General features: G+C 47.5%; 1 protein-coding gene across 1 annotated transcript in view; it reads left to right on the top strand.

The window, feature by feature from the left end:
* Positions 1-3,215: 3,215 nt before the first annotated feature.
* Positions 3,216-17,579, top strand: part of FNDC5 (fibronectin type III domain containing 5) — a 30,266-nt gene continuing 15,902 nt past the window's right edge. Inside the window, exon 1 of the mRNA XM_081870443.1 lies at positions 3,216-4,241. Coding sequence (XP_081726569.1) covers positions 4,145-4,241 — 97 coding nt within the window. The 5' untranslated portion in view covers positions 3,216-4,144. The remainder of the gene's footprint in view (positions 4,242-17,579) is intronic.

Raw genomic sequence — 17,579 nt, 5'->3', positions numbered from 1 at the left:
AAGTGGTACCTCAGGTTAAGAACAGTTTCAGGTTAAGAAAGGACCTCTGGAACAAATTAAGTTCTTAACCCAAGGTACCACTGAACAAGGATCTCATGGTCTCCACATTATATGTTGAGCGCCCCCCCCCCCCGTTGGCCCCAGCAGATTTGACCATGGGATCCTGACCCAGAGGCAACTTGCTTTCTCCTCCACTTGGGCATCACGGCTGCAGCTGACCAGTTTACTCATTCAGCAGCTGTCAGGTGACATCAAGGGCCAATAGAATTTCATCTAACTGTATAAAGCTAGGCAAAAGATGTGACTCTGGCTTGATTCTTGAGTCAGAGCAAATTGTCTCTAGAGTGGAAGCCAGCAAGTGATCAAAAAGCTTCTACGCATTCTTTCTGCCTGCCTTAGGAGCATAATAAGAGCCTGCCTGCTGGGTCCGATCAAAGGCCCATGCAGATGGTATATGAGAATAGCATCCTATTCTCATATACCATCTTTGACGCTGGAGGCAGAACATGGCCACCATTGCCTTATGCTCCATGAATTTGTCTAATCTTTTTAAAAAGCCATCCAAGTTGGTGTCCATCACTACCACTTGTGGGATAATCAGTTGATAGAACAAGTTAAAGACTTTAAATACCTCGGCCTTGTTTTCCAGTCAACAGGGTTATGGGGAGCACACCAGAAATATGCAAAGCAAAAATTGCCAAAATTCCGACACACCTTTTCCCTACAAAAGGTTGCAATCACATACCATCAGCCCTTGAAGTGTTTAAAGCTAAGCCCCTAGCACAGTTATTATATGGGGCTCAGATTTGGACAGGCCCTCACCTTGGATCTACAGAAGCTGTTCAATCTAAGTTCCTAAGGCAATTTTTTCCTGTTCCATCCTGTGTTCCAAATGCTTCATTGCACTTAGAGGCTAACTTCCCTTCTGTTGAATTACAGATTTGGCGTAGGACATTTAATTATTGGCTCTGCCTAAATTTAAACCCCACTGGTCTACTACCACTAGTATCATAAGATTGTCATGAGAGTGCTTGGACTAAAATTGTCAACCAAAAGCTTTACTTTTCTGGTTTATCAGCAGTTATTAACACTGGGCTTCAGTAAAGCAGTAAAGCAAATAGTTTAATTAGACAGCGCCTATATGATATCGAGTGACAGAATAATCTGGCCACAAGAAGCAAATTTTGTCCATGGTATGATTATTTTTCACCTAGTCATTTTGACACTTTGGCACCCTACCTCGGGTTAAGTACTTAATTCGTTCTGGAGGTCTGTACTTAACCTGAAACTGTTCTTAACCTGAAGCACCACTTTAACCAATGGGGCCTCCTGCTGCCGCTGTGCCACCAGAGCATGATTTCTGTTCTCATCCTGAAGCAAAGTTCTTAACCCGAGGTACTATTTCTGGGTTAGCGGAGTCTGTAACCTGAAGCGTATGTAACCCGAGGTACAACTGTATTTGCAAAATTTAACAATTCCAAAATACAGACATGCTTTCACAAGATTGAATATACTGCCTTCAGCTGTACTTGAGGGTCAATTTCAAAAAAATTCACTGGAAACACGGTTATGTCCCTGTGGAGATAGCAGAATCGAGTCAGTGGCTCATGTGCTTCTGGCTTGCACTCTTTATAAAGATTTGAGGAGTGAGGTTATCACCCCTCTATTATTGTCCATGACGGGTCGCTCAACCATTGCTACTCTGTCCTTTCTTCTAGCAGATCAAGATGATCAGATGACAGCAAAAACTGCAAGGTTTTTAGTGGGGGCAATGAGAATAAGATCTATTATTTGCTTATTGATGTAAACCCCCAAAACGTATTTTCTATAGTTAAGCTTTTACCTCTATCTTCAGTACATTTTATTTTATTGCTATGGCTAGTGGCTGATGCAAATAAAGATTCTTCTGATTCTGCACTGTAAGAAGGAGTCCTTTCCTTTGCCTGCCTAGAATCTTGGGGCATTCAGCTTCATTAGATGGCCCTGAAAACTACTCTTATGGTGTGGGGGACTTCTCCCTATCCAACTTCTCCACACTACGCCTTCCATCACCTCAGCCGGCCTTGGACACAGCTCTGCCTCCAGGCCAGTAGCCCTGCCAGGCTGGGGTAGGAATATCCTCAAATCAGATTATGACGTGACCAAAGAGTGTGCTTTTGCCTGTTGGGTATTGCTCAGCTCACCTGTCTAGTCACCTGAAGGCAGGATAAAATGGACACAGTAAGGGAGAAATGTCCCTGCTACCCTGAGCTCTTGGAGAAAAGGTGGGATATAAATGTAAAAGTGGTTGACTGACTGAATAAAGGACCTGTGGGATAACTGACATATAAGAGCATAAGGCAAGCCCTGCTGGATCAGTGAGAGGGGACTCACCCTGTCCAGTACCCTGTTCCAGCAGTGGCCAACTAGGTGCTTCTGAAAGCCTGCAAACAGGACCTGAGTGCAATAGCAGCCCTCTCAACAGGTAGAGGTTGTGCATGGCCGTCAGGACTAGTAGCCATTGAGAGTCTCATCCTTCCTGGATTGATCTCATTGCTTTTATCTTGTAGCTATCCCCCCACAGCCATTCTTTTTACAGTGGCATAGCCTCCCTCTACCTATTGTCAGGTGAACTATCCTTTGCAGTTTTGGAAGCAAAAGCATTTTTGTGTTCCAGGGTGTCTGTACCATCCTCTACACTGAACTCACATTATGCTGGGTAATTTGACTGATAACCTGGCAGGACTGTAAGACTCTCCAGGTCTGGGTCTTTTTTCAGAAGTCTCCTGCCAATGTGATGGCCTTGAATGGCCCCAATTAATCTGTGCTATTAGACCATTTAAGGCCATGGGTGTCTCCCTTAGGGAGCTTTTCATGCCTTCTCCCTCCACAAACCCCATCATGTCTTCCTGTTGGGTGGTTCCCTCTCATTCTCCTTTCTTCCTAATAAGCTTCAAGTTTGGAGAAGCCCCAAGGAAAAGGGGACCCCCACCAAGCCACCCCAGTCTGTGGCCCACTTTCTGCTGTTCTGTTGTTATATAATACAGTCTCCCCTGATGTTTTATGGATTCTGGCTAGGATGCCCCACATTCACCCCCAACCCCTTTGCAGGTCCAGTTCTTCCCCAAGGGTGCTAGAGGACATCCTTCCAACTGGGAAAGGGAATTGGGAGTTGACACTTCCCCCCAGCCATCAATCTCCTTCCTTCCTTCCTTCCTTCCTTCCTTCCTCACCTCCCTGCCTCTGACTCCCTCCAGTCAAGCGAGACACACGCAGCGGAACCTCTTCCAGCGGGGAAGGTTTAAATAAATGATCTTTCTCTCCCTCCCTCTTTTTAAAAAATTGGTGTGTGTAGACGTGGTGACCTGCGAGATCCGTTTCCCCTTCAAACAGTGTCGCTCTCCCATTAAGGTTAATGAGGGAGGGGAGAAGGAGGAGGAGGAAGAGGAGGAGGGACTGAAGACCCCCCCGCTTCCCGCCTGGTAGGATCTCGGAGCACAAATCGCCCAGCCCGGGGAGGGCGGTGTGCTTTGGGCCGGGGACGCTGGCAGGCGAGTCCGGATTCGCCCGTGCCTGTCGTTAGGGCAGGGGGAGCGTCGGGGGAGCCTCCATCCTTTCTCTCGCTGCCTCCCCTGGATGGAGCTGCCTGGCTGATGGTGGAGGAGGCGGCCCACTGGCGGCACGTTTGCACTTTGCAGGGACCCAGCGGCTCCTCCAGCCACCGCCGCCGCCGCCACCACCAGCAGCACCATCAGGAGCGGGAACAGGAGCTGCTCGGCCGCGTCTCTCTGGCTTCTCCTCCGCGGAGCCGAGCTGCCTCACGCCGCCTCCCAGAAACTTTCTCCGGGCCCAGGAAGAGAGATCAGCCCGGCCTCGGGAGCCCCAAGTCGGCGCTGCCCTTCTGCCGCCGGGAGAAGCCAGCCATGGACCGGGAAGCGGCGGCAGCGGCGGCGGCGGCGCGGAGCTGTCCGTGGTGCTGAAATGTCCGCGCCGGGTCCGGGAGCCTGGCGGGGCTCCTCGGCGTCCCTCTGATCGGAGGCGGCCGCCAAGGGGAGCCGAAGGGGCACCCTCTTTCTCTCTCGCTCGCTCTCTGCCTGCCTCCCTCCCTCCCCATGTTGGATCGGGACCTCTGGGGCTGAAACAGCCATTCCCATGTGGATACAGGATGGACCCGCTCTGGAGGATGGATCAACTGCTTCTCTACATCAATGCAGCCCTCCTGGTTTATTTCAGCTGTGCCGGCTTCTGTCTGGCGGATGCAGGTAAGCGGGGAAGCAGTTCCTTGGTGGGGTATTAAGAATGGGCACTGGTAGTAGGCACTCTTCCCTCCACACACCCCTCCTCCGTTCTCTGGGTTTGTGTGCTCCATTTCTTAAGGGTGTCATTCGCTTCTTGGAAAAGAAATTCTCCTCAACTTCCCAGACCTGTTGTATTCTCATGCAACGTTTGAACATCCCTTCATAAATGGCTTCACCATCCAATGACAGAAGAGTTGAGGAGGAACAAAGGAAAGGGGGGATGTGTGCTTAACATGTGGAACTCATTGTTACATGATTAAGGAAAGGTGAAGAAAGCACCTCTGAGAGTTCTGTTAAGATATTTGCTTTAAAAAGAGGGATCAGTGCAGGGCAGTGTAGTTTTTACTGGCTGTTAGGCACGCTCAGAGTCTCAAGGAGCCCCTACTTGTTGCAGTAAGATGGAATCATAGACTTGACCTCCAGCCTCCTATTCCTTTTGTCCAACTGTGCTTGAGAAAAAAGGAGCCAGTAGGTAGCCGAAGTGACCTCCCTTTCTTATAATTCAAATGATTTGTGATGATCATATGGAACCAGCTCATGCGGCACCAGGCATGCGGTTTGTTACTCTTAGAATTTGATTCCTGAACTACATGGGCCTTGTTCTGTCCCATGTTTGGTTCTTCAGAGCCTTAGTTTGTGAGTCTTCTTATTTGTGGGGGCAGGAGGAGAGACCTATGCAGGACTAGGGAGGGTCCTGAAATGTGTGGAGAGACAAGATGGAGAATTCCACATAATAGCTGCTTCTATTCAAAATTCCCCTCCTGTAAAGCATCCTTGATAGGTTAGTGTCCAGATACCATAGCAGACAAGGTAATATGGGGATCAGCCAAATCTGGCCACCAAAAACCACCAGCTGGATCCTCAACCCACAGATAGAAGAGCTATGTGTATGGAATATTGGCTGTGAAGATTGAACTTGTGAGAGAACCCATCTCAGAGTTGCTCTTCCCTAAGGCTAAGTTACTTTCTAGGAGAGAGGAGCAGACCATTAAACAAGCACAGTTTAATAGGTCTTGTGAAAAGAACAGGTATTTGACTTGTAATTTCATAGCTTGCCTCTGGCTTTAAGAAATTCTCCAATGGGAGAACATCAGGGCCTCGGAAGGGTGCTCAGCAGCAGCCTCACTAACAGATGCATAGACTGAGAAATGTTGTTGGAAAGACCTGAGCTGTCCTGTGGATGCTGATAGCTCATGTGATGATGCGTTGTAGACCACAAGGTCAAGTTTTCTGCTAACTCCATTATTTCTGGAGGACTACAAATTGTGACATCTCAGAAAAGGGAGCTTGTCAAATAACAGACCAAGATAATTTCCAGCTTTGGAAATTTGGGGCTCTTGTTACTTTGTTTAGTGGATGTGTTTCTGTTACTCTTCTCCAGGTAAAAAACCTCTCTGTGGCTAACATTTTTGAAAAATGAAACAAAAACACAGTACTGTAACAACAATACTTAGCAGCAGCAACTAGGATCCAGATTAAAATGGTTTAAAGTGCTATATTTTTTAAATGGTCTTTCTCCAAATGCCATCCAGTTCAGTGCTTGGCGAGTCCTCCTGGAGAGAGTACATCCCAGAGCCAGGGACCCAAAGGTGACAAGAAGGTCCTCTCAGGCTGACCATGTACCTTGCCCCTGTAGGTGCAGAAACCTGAAGGAGATCCTTGAAGAAGATCTCAGTGCAAGTTTGTAAGGGATAGGGTGGTCTTTGAGGTAACCTGACCCCAAGTTCCATTGGACCATATGGGTTAAAATCAGCACCTTGTACTGAGCCTAGAAATGGCTTGCCTTATTATAGGCAGTTTTGTGTGTGCAGGCACACACACACTGACATTTGTATCCCACCTTTCTTCCATAATGAATCCAAGGTAGAGACGTTTCCCAGGCAGTCGTGCATTCGAGTGCTGACCAGCCCTAGACCTGCTTAGCTTCAGCAAGGTGGGAGCCTCCTGTGCCTTTATATGTGACCCCGGGACCAGAGGAATGGTCAGGTAATGTGAAGGTTTGAGAAGACACTGTAGAGCAGGGATGGTCACTTGGTAGCCCACAATACAGATCTGGTCCCTGAGCCACAGTGGCCCTACTAAATTTTTGCCAAGGTTTGCTCCCAGCTTTGTTGATAAGGAAAATGAAACCTTGGAAAAGTTGTAAACAACAGTGATATTCCACAAGTTAATGCTCCATCTCTCATTTTGGCTGTGTACGTTCTGCTAAGGCAGGTGCTGTATTACTGCAGAGCCTCTCCTGCTCTCTGCTGCCAGAGTTGTTATGGAATCTGACCTCAATGAATGGATCTGTTTGTGGGGTAAAACACCATCCCAATCTCTGGTGTCAGAGCCCAGCAAGGCAAGCAGCTTGCATTGTCCATGGCAGGCAGAGGTCAAGTCCAAAAGTCGCACCTGAGACTCTGAAGAACCAGGGGCAGGTGAGCAAAGCTGATGGTTGACTTCCAGAGCAGCTGTGGCACTTGAAAAAGAATTCAGGGGGTGGCAGTATGGAAGGGGGAAAGTATATTTCTAGGTGGGTGAGATACCATATGTTAATGACAGGATTTCAGAAATGCAGTATAAGCTCCTTATTGGGGGAGTGCCTGCCCCCCGTCGCCACCCCCATATTGCCTATGCTCCAGAGTAGGCAGTCCAATCTCAGAGGCACAGAGGCAGATGATGCAGCACATAGCCTTTGGTTTCCGCAAGGCCCCAGAGCCTTTGTGGCTTCTTTAGTTACCAGGCCTGTCAGAGCCTACTGGAGCTACTGACAGTCACTGACATCACTTTCTCATTTTTCCTCCTTTTTCTATGCATTGGGCACACAGAAGCAAAGTAAAGCCCTGGCTGAGGCTTCAGACACCCACCAGCTGCATTTCTCCAGGATGCCATCTGGGCCATTCTGTCTCAGGGCCCAGATGCATTCTGGGGGAAAGAAGACGGCGAGTGGCTGCAGCCTTGGCCAGCAGTGAGCCTTCTGCAATCAAAGAAACATAGAGGGCCCACTGCTTCATTTACTTTACCTGGCAGCAGCCCCTGCCTATGAATGTTCTTGCAACAGAGCCCCTGTTGGTGTCTTGGGCCACCTGATTGCTTGGGGCTGATCAGCTGCAGTCTTCCTTCCTGCCACTATACAGGTAGTGCTCAGCCATTCCCTCTCCTTGCAAGCTGTCCTGGTGGTGCAGATAAGAGAGATCTGCTGTCAGAGTCCCTTGCACTGGGACGTTAAAACTGAACTGCTGTCAGGATACAGAAGTTCCCTGTCTTGGCATAGAGTACATCAGTGTCTCTGCCCAGGAGCACCCTTGTTACCTGGTACTTTAGGCAGGGCTGCAAGCTGGTGTGTGCTCTTCCTTTTATCCTGCAATGACCCTAAAGCTTGGAAGGTATTGTCATGGCTGGGTGATCTTTGGTGGATGAAAGCATCTAACTCAGGGGATCATGGATATCTGGATCAATTGGATTCTGTGAGCCGATACAGCAATGAACAGGCACAGGAATAATAGAATCATAGAACTGTAAAGTTGGAAGGGGCTGTGAGGGTCATCTAGTTCCCTGCAATGCAATAATCTTTTTGCCCAAGGTGGGGCCTGAACCTGCAGATTAAGAGTCTCATGCTCTACATAGAAAGCTGCCTGCCCTACCGAGCTAAACTCATTGGTCCATCTAGCTCAGTGTAGTCTACACTGACTGGCAGTGGCTCTCCAGAGTTTCTGGCAGGGGACATTCTTAGACCTACCTGAAGATGCCAGGGATTAAACCTTGGACCTTCTTCACACAGCGGAGGTGCTCTGCCAGTGAGCTGTGGACCTCTCCCCCACCCCCAGCATGCCCACACAGCAAACTTGAGAGCAGTGTGACTAGGGGCTCCCAAGCATTACAACACAGTATTTCCATAAGGATCACTGGCCAAGAGTTCTTAGCACCCTCCTGATTTGGAGGATGGGGACGGGGAAGGAATTCATGACATTCAAGTCAGTTTCAAAACTCCTGAAATTGGAAGTGCATTAAATAAGGTGCAGGTCTGTTTGCATCCCATGCCCATCACACCACAATGGAATCCGAAATTTTAACAGAAGAGTTTTGGGTCCTGGAATCTAAACAAATCACGTTCTCTAGCAAGTTTCTAGTCATCATAGATTCACTGAAAATAACTGGGATATATTTTGCAATCAGAATAGTGAAGTTGTGTCATATAATTTTGCATAGTATAGTATGCAAATGAACCATACTTCTATAACCACAAGTTAGAATTAGGGGGTGTTGGCACAAATTGGGATGAGTTGGATGTCTCTGCTAACTGATTTTATGTCTGTGAGGATGTAACACATGGAGAGCTTCATGCAACTAGAACTTGCTTGAAGAAGTTGCCTCAGATACAGTCTCCATTCTGCATGTGACTGTTTCAGTTCCACAGTGAGGCCTATGAATGCAATTCCCCAAATATTCTGACTCAAGTTTAGTTCCTAAACAGACAGGGCACATGATCATTACACATTTTTTCCTGTGCTACCCTTCTCCCCAATTCTAGACAGGTGGCATCTGGTTCTTTAATCAGTATTAGGAAAAGCACTCTGCACATGCTTCCTCTTCTCTTATGTTGCTTCACACATTCCAGGTTCCGAAGCTAAACAGGGTCTCAAGCAGAATAAGTCCGGTTCTGATAAATGCTGCCCAGTGACCAGCAATTTCCTACCCAAAAGTCCAACCCAAAGGACTTTTCCTGTTCATGCAAAAATGCATTTTGCTCATGTTCTAACTGCAAAGAAATGGCAACCTCAAAGCAATGCAGATGGCAAGCATGTCTCATGCTGCTGGATGCCGCCCCTAGTTTAATGGGGTAACATGCTCTTTCCAGGCAGAGCACACACCCCCACCCCCGGCAGTGCCCATCTGCTTTGCTTCTTGCTGCCCATGCTGAAGTAGACGTAACAGACACACGGTTGTCCTTGACTGCTTCTGTTGTGAAGGAGCAAGGGACTCCGGAAGTCACTTTGTCTGGGAGGCACTGCTGGAGATTTATGAAGGTGTCCTTAAAATGGTGACTGTGGGTAAGATGTGGCACACACACCCTCTCCCAAAAGTCCTTTGTAATTCTAACAGCCACCCATTTCTCCTTTTTCATACCAACGCCATGGCCTCCTCCTCCTCCTCCTCTCACCTTATCCTTAGTTCACCTCAGATTCAAGCAGCTGAGATTGAATAAAGGAATGGGATGAAATAAAGGACTCGGTTTTTAGCTGATTTCCTCTTCTCCTCTGTGCCCTCCTGGACACACATACAAACCCTCCACAAACATTTTACTGTGTACATTATGAACTCATCCAAATGGCATTCTCTCCCCCGCCTGCCCCCTGCTTCCCAATTAACATGTAGCACAAGCCAGCAGGAACTTATCCCACATCAGCACCATTCATAGTGTGCAAAATCCATCCCTTCAGGATGGCTGCTCTCCTTCTGCCTAACCATAGGGCCACCTCCATGTGCCATTCAAAAATCCTCCTACCTAAGAGGGATAGGAATGTGGCTCTGTGCAGGCACCCTTCTTCCAGCATGTCACCCTCATTCACCATTTTTTGATAAAGCAGATAGGAACAAACCTTTCATAATGAAAGTTACCTCTGCCCATGTACCTCTCCCTCAGCACTGGGCAGCTACAGGGTAACCCTGCTCTCTTAGAATTCAGGAGCAAGATTTCAGTCCAAAGCACATGCCAAGGACTGAACCCCAGAACCTTTCTGTTTCTCGAAATTAAGCACTGCCCCCAACCTCCGATAACACTTGCACCCCACTATACTGAGGGCAACCCGTTAGCCATCTGTTGTAGCCTGCCAGCCAGCCAGGTGCTTGACAATCCCCTTCTTTCTGCAGTTCCAGGACAGACAGCAAAACAGGAAGCTTATGGAGCTCCCAGTGGGCATTTAGCTGCAAAATTTCATATTGTGTTCAAGGTGCAAAATTTGATATTGTGTTCAGAAACCAGCAAGCAGGTTCTTAGTCCTTACTGTTGTGAAGATGAGCCAGAAGTGACACGGGCAAAATCTTTTTAAATCCCAAGAGTTGGAAGAAGCTGAGTTCAATGGTCAGGGGTGTGGCTTTGGTGCTGTACGTGTAGATCCATGTCCCTTTCTTTCATTTCCATACTTTATACAGAACCCAGCTTTACTTTACAAATGTGTGTTAGCTTGGGACAGAAATCCCAATGTTTTGAGGATGCCCATGTTTCCTCCTTCACAGAGGGCAGTCCTCTAATTTGAAAGTGCCCTCTGCATTTTGGGTGTGGGTGTGCAGTTTGGTCCAAGTCCATTTTATATATAAAGAAGCATAAGGGCAGGGGCCTTGAAGGAGAGAGAGCAGGAGAGGCCGTGAAGCTGTCTGCCAACAGTACTGACAGCAAACTGAACTGGACACAGACTTTCCCACTTGCATTTCTATCTAAATTGCAGATTATTATTTTCTTAATGTGCATATATTAACATATGCCCATTTTATGCAAATCTGTGTCCTTCTTCTGACAATTTATCTCCACTTCCTTGGTGATGTGTAAGTGGCCACCTTAAAGTGTTTTATTTCAAATCTTCCTTCCCAGCAGTTAATCAAGCCCAGGGATCATTGCCCAGGTTTCAGACATTGGTTGCTGACAGCAACAGTTACAACCAACACAGTGCAAACCTGTTGTTGGCTTGAGTGATTTGTGCAAACACGGAAGGATGCAAATGGTCTTCATACGGATGGTCTACGATTTAGTTTCCCTGTGGTGACTTTAGCAATCTGGGTGCACAACGTGATCGCCCTCTTCCTCACTCCCCGAGGTGTTCATAACCCATCTTTTGGCAAATGGCACATGGCTAATTTGCACCACTTTATTGGCCCTATCCATAAGCTAAGATCAAAGAACAGAAGAGCAGGATTCATTTAACAAGGGGTGTGCAGATGCCAGAAGGGAATGAAAAAGTTAATTTGGCAGCTGGCTCTGTAGGGAAAAGACTCATGCTGCCGGAGAACTTGCAGGTTTTGACTGGAGCAGAAGCCTCATTGGAAAAGTCCTTCTCCCCACCTCCCCTAATTTCTATTGTCTGCTCAAGGCAATGGCCAAGATAATATTTAAGTCATTTTTACAGCTTGGAAATGTGATTTAGCTCTGTAATAACACCAGGCCTGAGGCCTCTGTGGTGAGCCCTGGCTTGGTCCCTTAAGCCGCTGCAGAAGTGCTGCCCCATTACTCAGATGCTGATGAAAGAGGGAACTGAACTGTGCACAATCTTTAAAGGCTCTAGAGTAGTGGTGTAGCAAATGGGCCCTAGGGCAGGTAAAGTGAAATGGACTTATCCTTACAGCACAAAACATGTGCTTCCACCGGAGGTGATTAGCAGCAAGGCTTTCAGGCCGTTATATTTTCACATGTGCCCACATCAGACACATTTTTGCTTGCGGTGCTATTCACAATTGTTATGGTCACAGAGATGTCACATTTGAAGGGCAGTCAAGGGGAGGGGTGTCCTGCATTTGGGCTGTGAGTCTTTATTAAAGCTGAGTTTTAATGGAAATGTTTGGTCCCATTTTACCAAATCTCCAGTCTAAATCTCCAGATCTATTTGACTGTCATAGCTGAGGTTTGAAGACTTGCCCAAGGAAAGTTCAGCTGGCTAGAGAATGGGGAGCCATGGAGGAGCTGAATTTGCGGGAGGTAGTTGGTACTCAGTTCAGATCTTACCTCAGCCATGGACTCACTAGCCACTCTCAGTTAGCCTCCTTCCCCCAATTTGTTGTTGTTTAGTCATTTAGTTGTGTCCGACTCTTCGTGGCCCCATGGACCAGAGCATGCCAGGCACTCCTGTCTTCCACTGCCTCCCGCAGTTTGGTCAAACTCATGCTGGTAGCTTTGAGAACACTATCCAACCATCTCGTCCTCTGTCATCCCCTCCTCCTTGTGCCCTCCATCTTTCCCAACATCAGGGTCTTTTCCAGGGAGTCTTCTCTTCTCATGAGGTGGCCAAAGTATTGGAGCCTCGGCTTCACGATCTGTCCTTCCAGTGAGCACTCAGGGCTGATTTCCTTAAGAATGGATAGGTTTGATTTTCTTTGTGATGTCTCTGCTTTTAAGGATGCTGTCTAGGTTTGTCATTGCTTTTCTCCCAAGAAGCAGGTGTCTTTTAATTTCCCCAATACCTCATCCTAGATTATAAGAGTTGGGACTAAGGCCATTCCCTCCCTCCAGTGTCCCAGAGGTGAAGACAGGGACATTTTTTTTGAGGGCTTGTAACATCCTCACACCCGTTATCGCTTCCTGCCCCTTCATTTCACATTCCTGACAAGATGGGCCCTGGATCTTTTTCTAAGCGCCCCAAATGTTTCTGGTGGGCTATTGATTGGGGAGGGGAATTGAACTGAGGAAACATTTGGGTTACCCAGTCGGACTGAATTTGGGGAAATAAATGAATTTTAGATGTTTTAATCTAGAGATGATTTGAAGGGTAACGGATATGGATAACTGAAGGGGAATTGAATTGATTTGAAATGGGATCTGTTGGGACCTTAACTGGGATAAATGAAATGAAGAAGAGCTGGTTTTTAGTGATTTGGGGCAAATTAACTGAGGGATTTATCTGGGAAGTTAGTTGCCTTATCTCAGTATCATTCCAGGGTAACTACACTTATGTACACTTCCTTTGCAGTAAGTCCCTCTGAACTGAGCAGGCTTGCTCCACCTTCAAAGGCAAAATAAAGACAATTGAATGAGGACATTAGTGTGGGAATGTTCAGGGTGGCAGGAGAGGATATATTGCTTATTAATATCTTTCCTAACTTGAGCAGAAAACTAGTTGCAAACTCATGTGAGTTTCTTAAGACAATACACAATTCAATCTGGCCTTTAGCCATGGCCCCTTGAATGTTGCAAGACTATAGCTCCCAACAGTGCCAGCCAGCATGGCCAATGGCCAGGGATAATGGGAGTTGTAGTCTGAAAACATCTGGAGGGTGGTTTTGCTTGTGGAGACAGAAGAAAAAGAAAGAAGGCAATTTCTGCCTTTCCCAACCTGGTGCCCTCCAGATGTTTTGGACTACAACTCCAATCAGCTCCAGTCAGCTCTGGTAGCTGAGGCTGATGGAGGTCGGGGGGTCTAAAACATCTGGAGGACACCACATTGCCCAAAACTGTTTTATTTAGTTATTCAGAGAGCCAGTGTGGTGTAGTGGTTAAGAGCGGTGGACTCGTAATCTGGGGAACCGGGTTCGCTTCCCCGCTCCTCCACATGCAGCTGCTGGGTGACCTTGGGCTAGTCACACTTCTCTGAAGTCTCTCAGCCCCACTCACCTCACAGAGTGTTTGTTGTGGGGGAGAAAGGGAAAGGAGAATGTTAGCCGCTTTGAGACTCCTGAGTGAAAGGCAGGATATCAAATCCAAACTCTTCTTCTTCTTCTTCTTACTCACTCTGAGATGAACCTGCTTAAGACTGGAGCAAATAGAAACAGGACAAGATTCATTAGCAGTGATTTCTCTTGTTCAGGAACAGGGATGATTGATTTTTAGTTCCTGGGCCAGAAAGTAGACATTCTAGTAAGAGAATCTATTTTATAAGTGCCATTTCAGACAAATTAGCAATTTTTTGCCAAATACTTTGTTAGAAGCTACTCTCCTGAGGGTGATGGACTGATTCCTTTAATTAGAGCCGAACATGCAAGCTGATGCAAAGCTTGTTAATGTGGGTGGAAAGGGAGCCTCTGAGCCAGCAGTGCAACAGCCTCCCAACCAAAACAGAAGGATGTCAACAGTGAGTGGTGGGTGCAGAGTCCAAGAGTGGCACCCTGCTGGAAAAATGGCCCTTTGCAAAGCGACATGGGTAAACTGACAGATTGCTGCCCCGAGGACCTTGCAATCTGGAAATGTGACAGTGGAGGAGGCAATGAAGGAAGGCAAGCAAAGTCTGGGGGAAGCAGCAGCAACAGGGAGCTAGCGGAGTTACACGCAGAGGAAGGAGCTTTGTGCATACTGGGGAGGAGAGTTTAAAAGGAGGCATTTAAACGGCGTCTGTTCTGGGAAGAGCAGTCAGGATCACCAAAGGGAGCAGGGCATGGCTGGGTGGCTTAGAGGGGGAGAGGGGGAAGGCGGCAACACTGTGCCACAAATTGCCCTAAGCCAGGCAGTGGGGAAGGCAGACACTCTCATCAGGGTGCCTACCTATTTCTTCCTGCTGTGTGTGTGTGTGTGTGTGTGTGTGTAAACTGATATAGCATACGGTGCTATCAGTCTCCAGCATGCACACTCGCTCTCTCCCTCTCTCAGAAATAGGGATGCATGAAAGCTGGTTTCTCTCAGGTTCTCATTTTTCCACCCTTTCACTTCAAGTCTCCACATTTCCATATCAGTTTGCATTTTTTTAAAAAATAAAATAAATAACCCTCATGAAAATCAACCAGCATTTTTTAGTGCCCATTTCCTCTGATATACACATTTTCCTATGCAATTTTGCATAATATACACAATTTTGCAAAGTGATTTCCTCTGAGAGAATCCATTTTTGAATCTTATTTTCTCTTACATTTTGAATCCACACTCTGTGCTGCTATATGCATTTTTGTCCACTTTGCTCAGCTGGAGAACGGCACCATAACATTTGGAGAAGTGCAAATTTCGAAGGGTGGCTGCATTTCGGTTTGCATATTGTTTGGGAAAGTGTGGATTAGGGTAGGTTCGCCTTTAAATGTGAACTGCATCAAATTCCTCCACCAAACCTAGGGCTCAGAAGTAAAAGACAAGGCTGCTTCTACAATGCCCTACCCCCCCCCCCTCCACGAACTGTGGAGCCTTTAAAATCTCTGTGCTTGGTGCTTTCCTCTTTTAGAAATCAACTTCTTGGGAAAGGGGTGGAGTGCGTTCTAAACCCCGCACCAGCTTGGCTGCTGGCTCCAGCTACACCCACCCATGGCTTGCTGGAGGCCTAAGATTATGGTGCCTCTGGCCCCATTTGCTGCTCAGTGGTTTTCAGAGCAGTTTCCTCTGTCCTTTCGAGAACAAAAGGCCAGGCTGCCAGGGGGGCTTTGTCCTCTCAAAGTGGCAGGGGGACAAGGTGGTTCAGCATCCATCCCCATCCATCATTCCTTCCCACGGCCTCTGCATGACTCCAGGTCCAAATAAATGGCAGAGGTGGGCCCAGGATTTTTGTGTGTACCTTTGTCACTAAGGCACTCTGGAGAGTGCTTTCAGTCCTTGCTAAAAAACCCATAAAGTTGGCACGCTATTATTCTCCATGTGGGAGCCCCACAGAGAGGAGTGCAAAAAAGAATTCTCTGAATAGCAAAGTGCACGAGGAAGGCGGGAAACCCTTTTATATCCACACCTCCACTTCCAAGAAGGAAACAAGGACCCCCACAGCCCTGAGAGGAGGAAAGAGAATGAGAGCGAGAGAGGGGTGGTCAGGTTCCAGCTCATGAGCGAGTGAACGAGTGAATAGAGATCAGAAAACTTAGCAACAGAACTGCAGGTCATGTTCTTACTGCTCTCATTTCTGCAGAAAAGGTCACGGCACAGGGAACAGAAAGCTGCCACGATGGCATCTTGACATTTAGAGCTTCCCGGCAGGTTCCACTAAGCGATGCCTGGAAGTAGACAAAGGCAGCCCAGCCCAGCCCACTTAGCTATAGCTTCAAATGGCTGGAGGGACATCCAGGCCAGGGGCCTAGCCTAGAGGTGGTGGCACTTTGGCACAGGAGCTTGGTCTTTGCAGCCAAACTGGTGAAGAACCATCCCCACCTCGGTGTGGAATTGCCACCTGTTTCTTTGATAGCTCCAGAATTGGGCATCTCGCCATGTCTATGAAACATCTGTAAGCAGGCTCGTCGTTCAGATTGGGAAGTGGTAACTAGCAGGGCAGCAGGGCGCCTCTGATTTGAGGTTCCTTTGGCTAATCTGTATTAAGCCATTGAAAAGTCCTCCCTGAATTTCCCCAGTTGGTAAGTGTGTGAGCTGATGCAGGATCCCTGGGTTCAAATCTCATCTTAAACTTCGATGCCCTTATCTAAGGCCCTGTTTCCTCAAGTTCCCCCAGATCTGGACACTCTTCACCCTCACAGGTCTCTTGCAAGGATGACTACATATGGGAAGCACTTTGAACCCACAGCAAATGGTGTGTGTGTGTGTGTGTGTATGTGTGTGTGTGCGCGCGCGCAAAATAAAAGTAAGCTTTTAGGGTGCTTCCTATGGCTGCCTAGAACCATGAATGAATGCATAGTATGCCTGTTCATTTGCAGAAAAAAATGGAAAACAAAAGGCAGGAATCTGGAGACTGTAGGCTTTGAAACCTCCAAATCTCTTGGGTGGGACGGCTTTTGACTTCTCTCTTGGACTGCGTGGGTGCTAGTGTGTGTTCGTATGAGTGTTGTGTGTCTGTAAGAATAGAGTGTGTGGGAAGGTGAAGTGCAAATGGGCGCAACGCAAGTTCCACAATGAGTACACCACCATCCGTGACTCTCACTTGCTGCTAAAAAGCTTTCGGTATCCCTGCAGTCTTTTAGCTTTTTACAATGTCGGGGGTGCACCCTGCAGAACGGGAACAAAGTGACCTACAAACTCCTCACTGCCTGGCCTTGATACAAATTCCACTGTGCTCCCTTGCTGCTTTTACCGTAAGTGCAGCTTAGGAAGCCCCAGAGCTCAAAGGCTCTCAACTGCAGCCAGGAAGGTTGCTGCTTTTTGGCCCTTCAGAGCGGCCAGCGGGGATGGGAGCTGAGCTCCAGTGCTGGTTGCCCTTGGGAGAGCTCAGCTGCAACAGCAGGATGCAGCTGCACTCATGCCGAGACTGCAAGACTGTGCCCGCTTGACCTGGGAGGAGTAAGCCCCGCTGAACTCATTGGGACTTACTCAGAGTAGGCATGTGCAGGATTGTGCTGTGAATCCCTTTTGTCTGCTTTTTGCATGCCAAAGGAGCAGCTGCTAAATTGGCACCCATCCATCTAGTTGGCTGTTCAGATAAGACTTAAGTTCTAATCCACGATTATTTATTTTTAAAAGTAATGCTTTAAAAGTAAAGCTTAAGGCAGTGATAAGACAGCTGTAGCAGAAATGGACATGCGCATCCTATAACTAGATATGTGCTTTCTTTTTTCTTTTTCTAAGAACCTTGTATTCCTCCCGAATCCCAAAGAGTAGCTATGATCAAAAACAGTGACAGGCTCTAGGTAAGCGAATGGGCCACTGGCTAGTTTCTTGCTGGCCTCCTCACACCTGCTGGGAATCTTGCAGACCCTGTTAAGTAACAGGCTCCAAATTTACTGGCTTGCTTTTCACTTGGGATTGGGCTTTCCAGTGGCAACTAAATATCT

This window comes from Podarcis erhardii (assembly GCF_964252035.2).
Source record: "Podarcis erhardii genome assembly, chromosome: 7".
In the NCBI taxonomy this organism is placed as follows: Eukaryota; Metazoa; Chordata; class Lepidosauria; order Squamata; family Lacertidae; genus Podarcis; species Podarcis erhardii.
The sequence above is the reverse complement of the archived record's forward strand: the minus strand, read 5'-3'. Positions and strand labels throughout refer to the sequence as shown.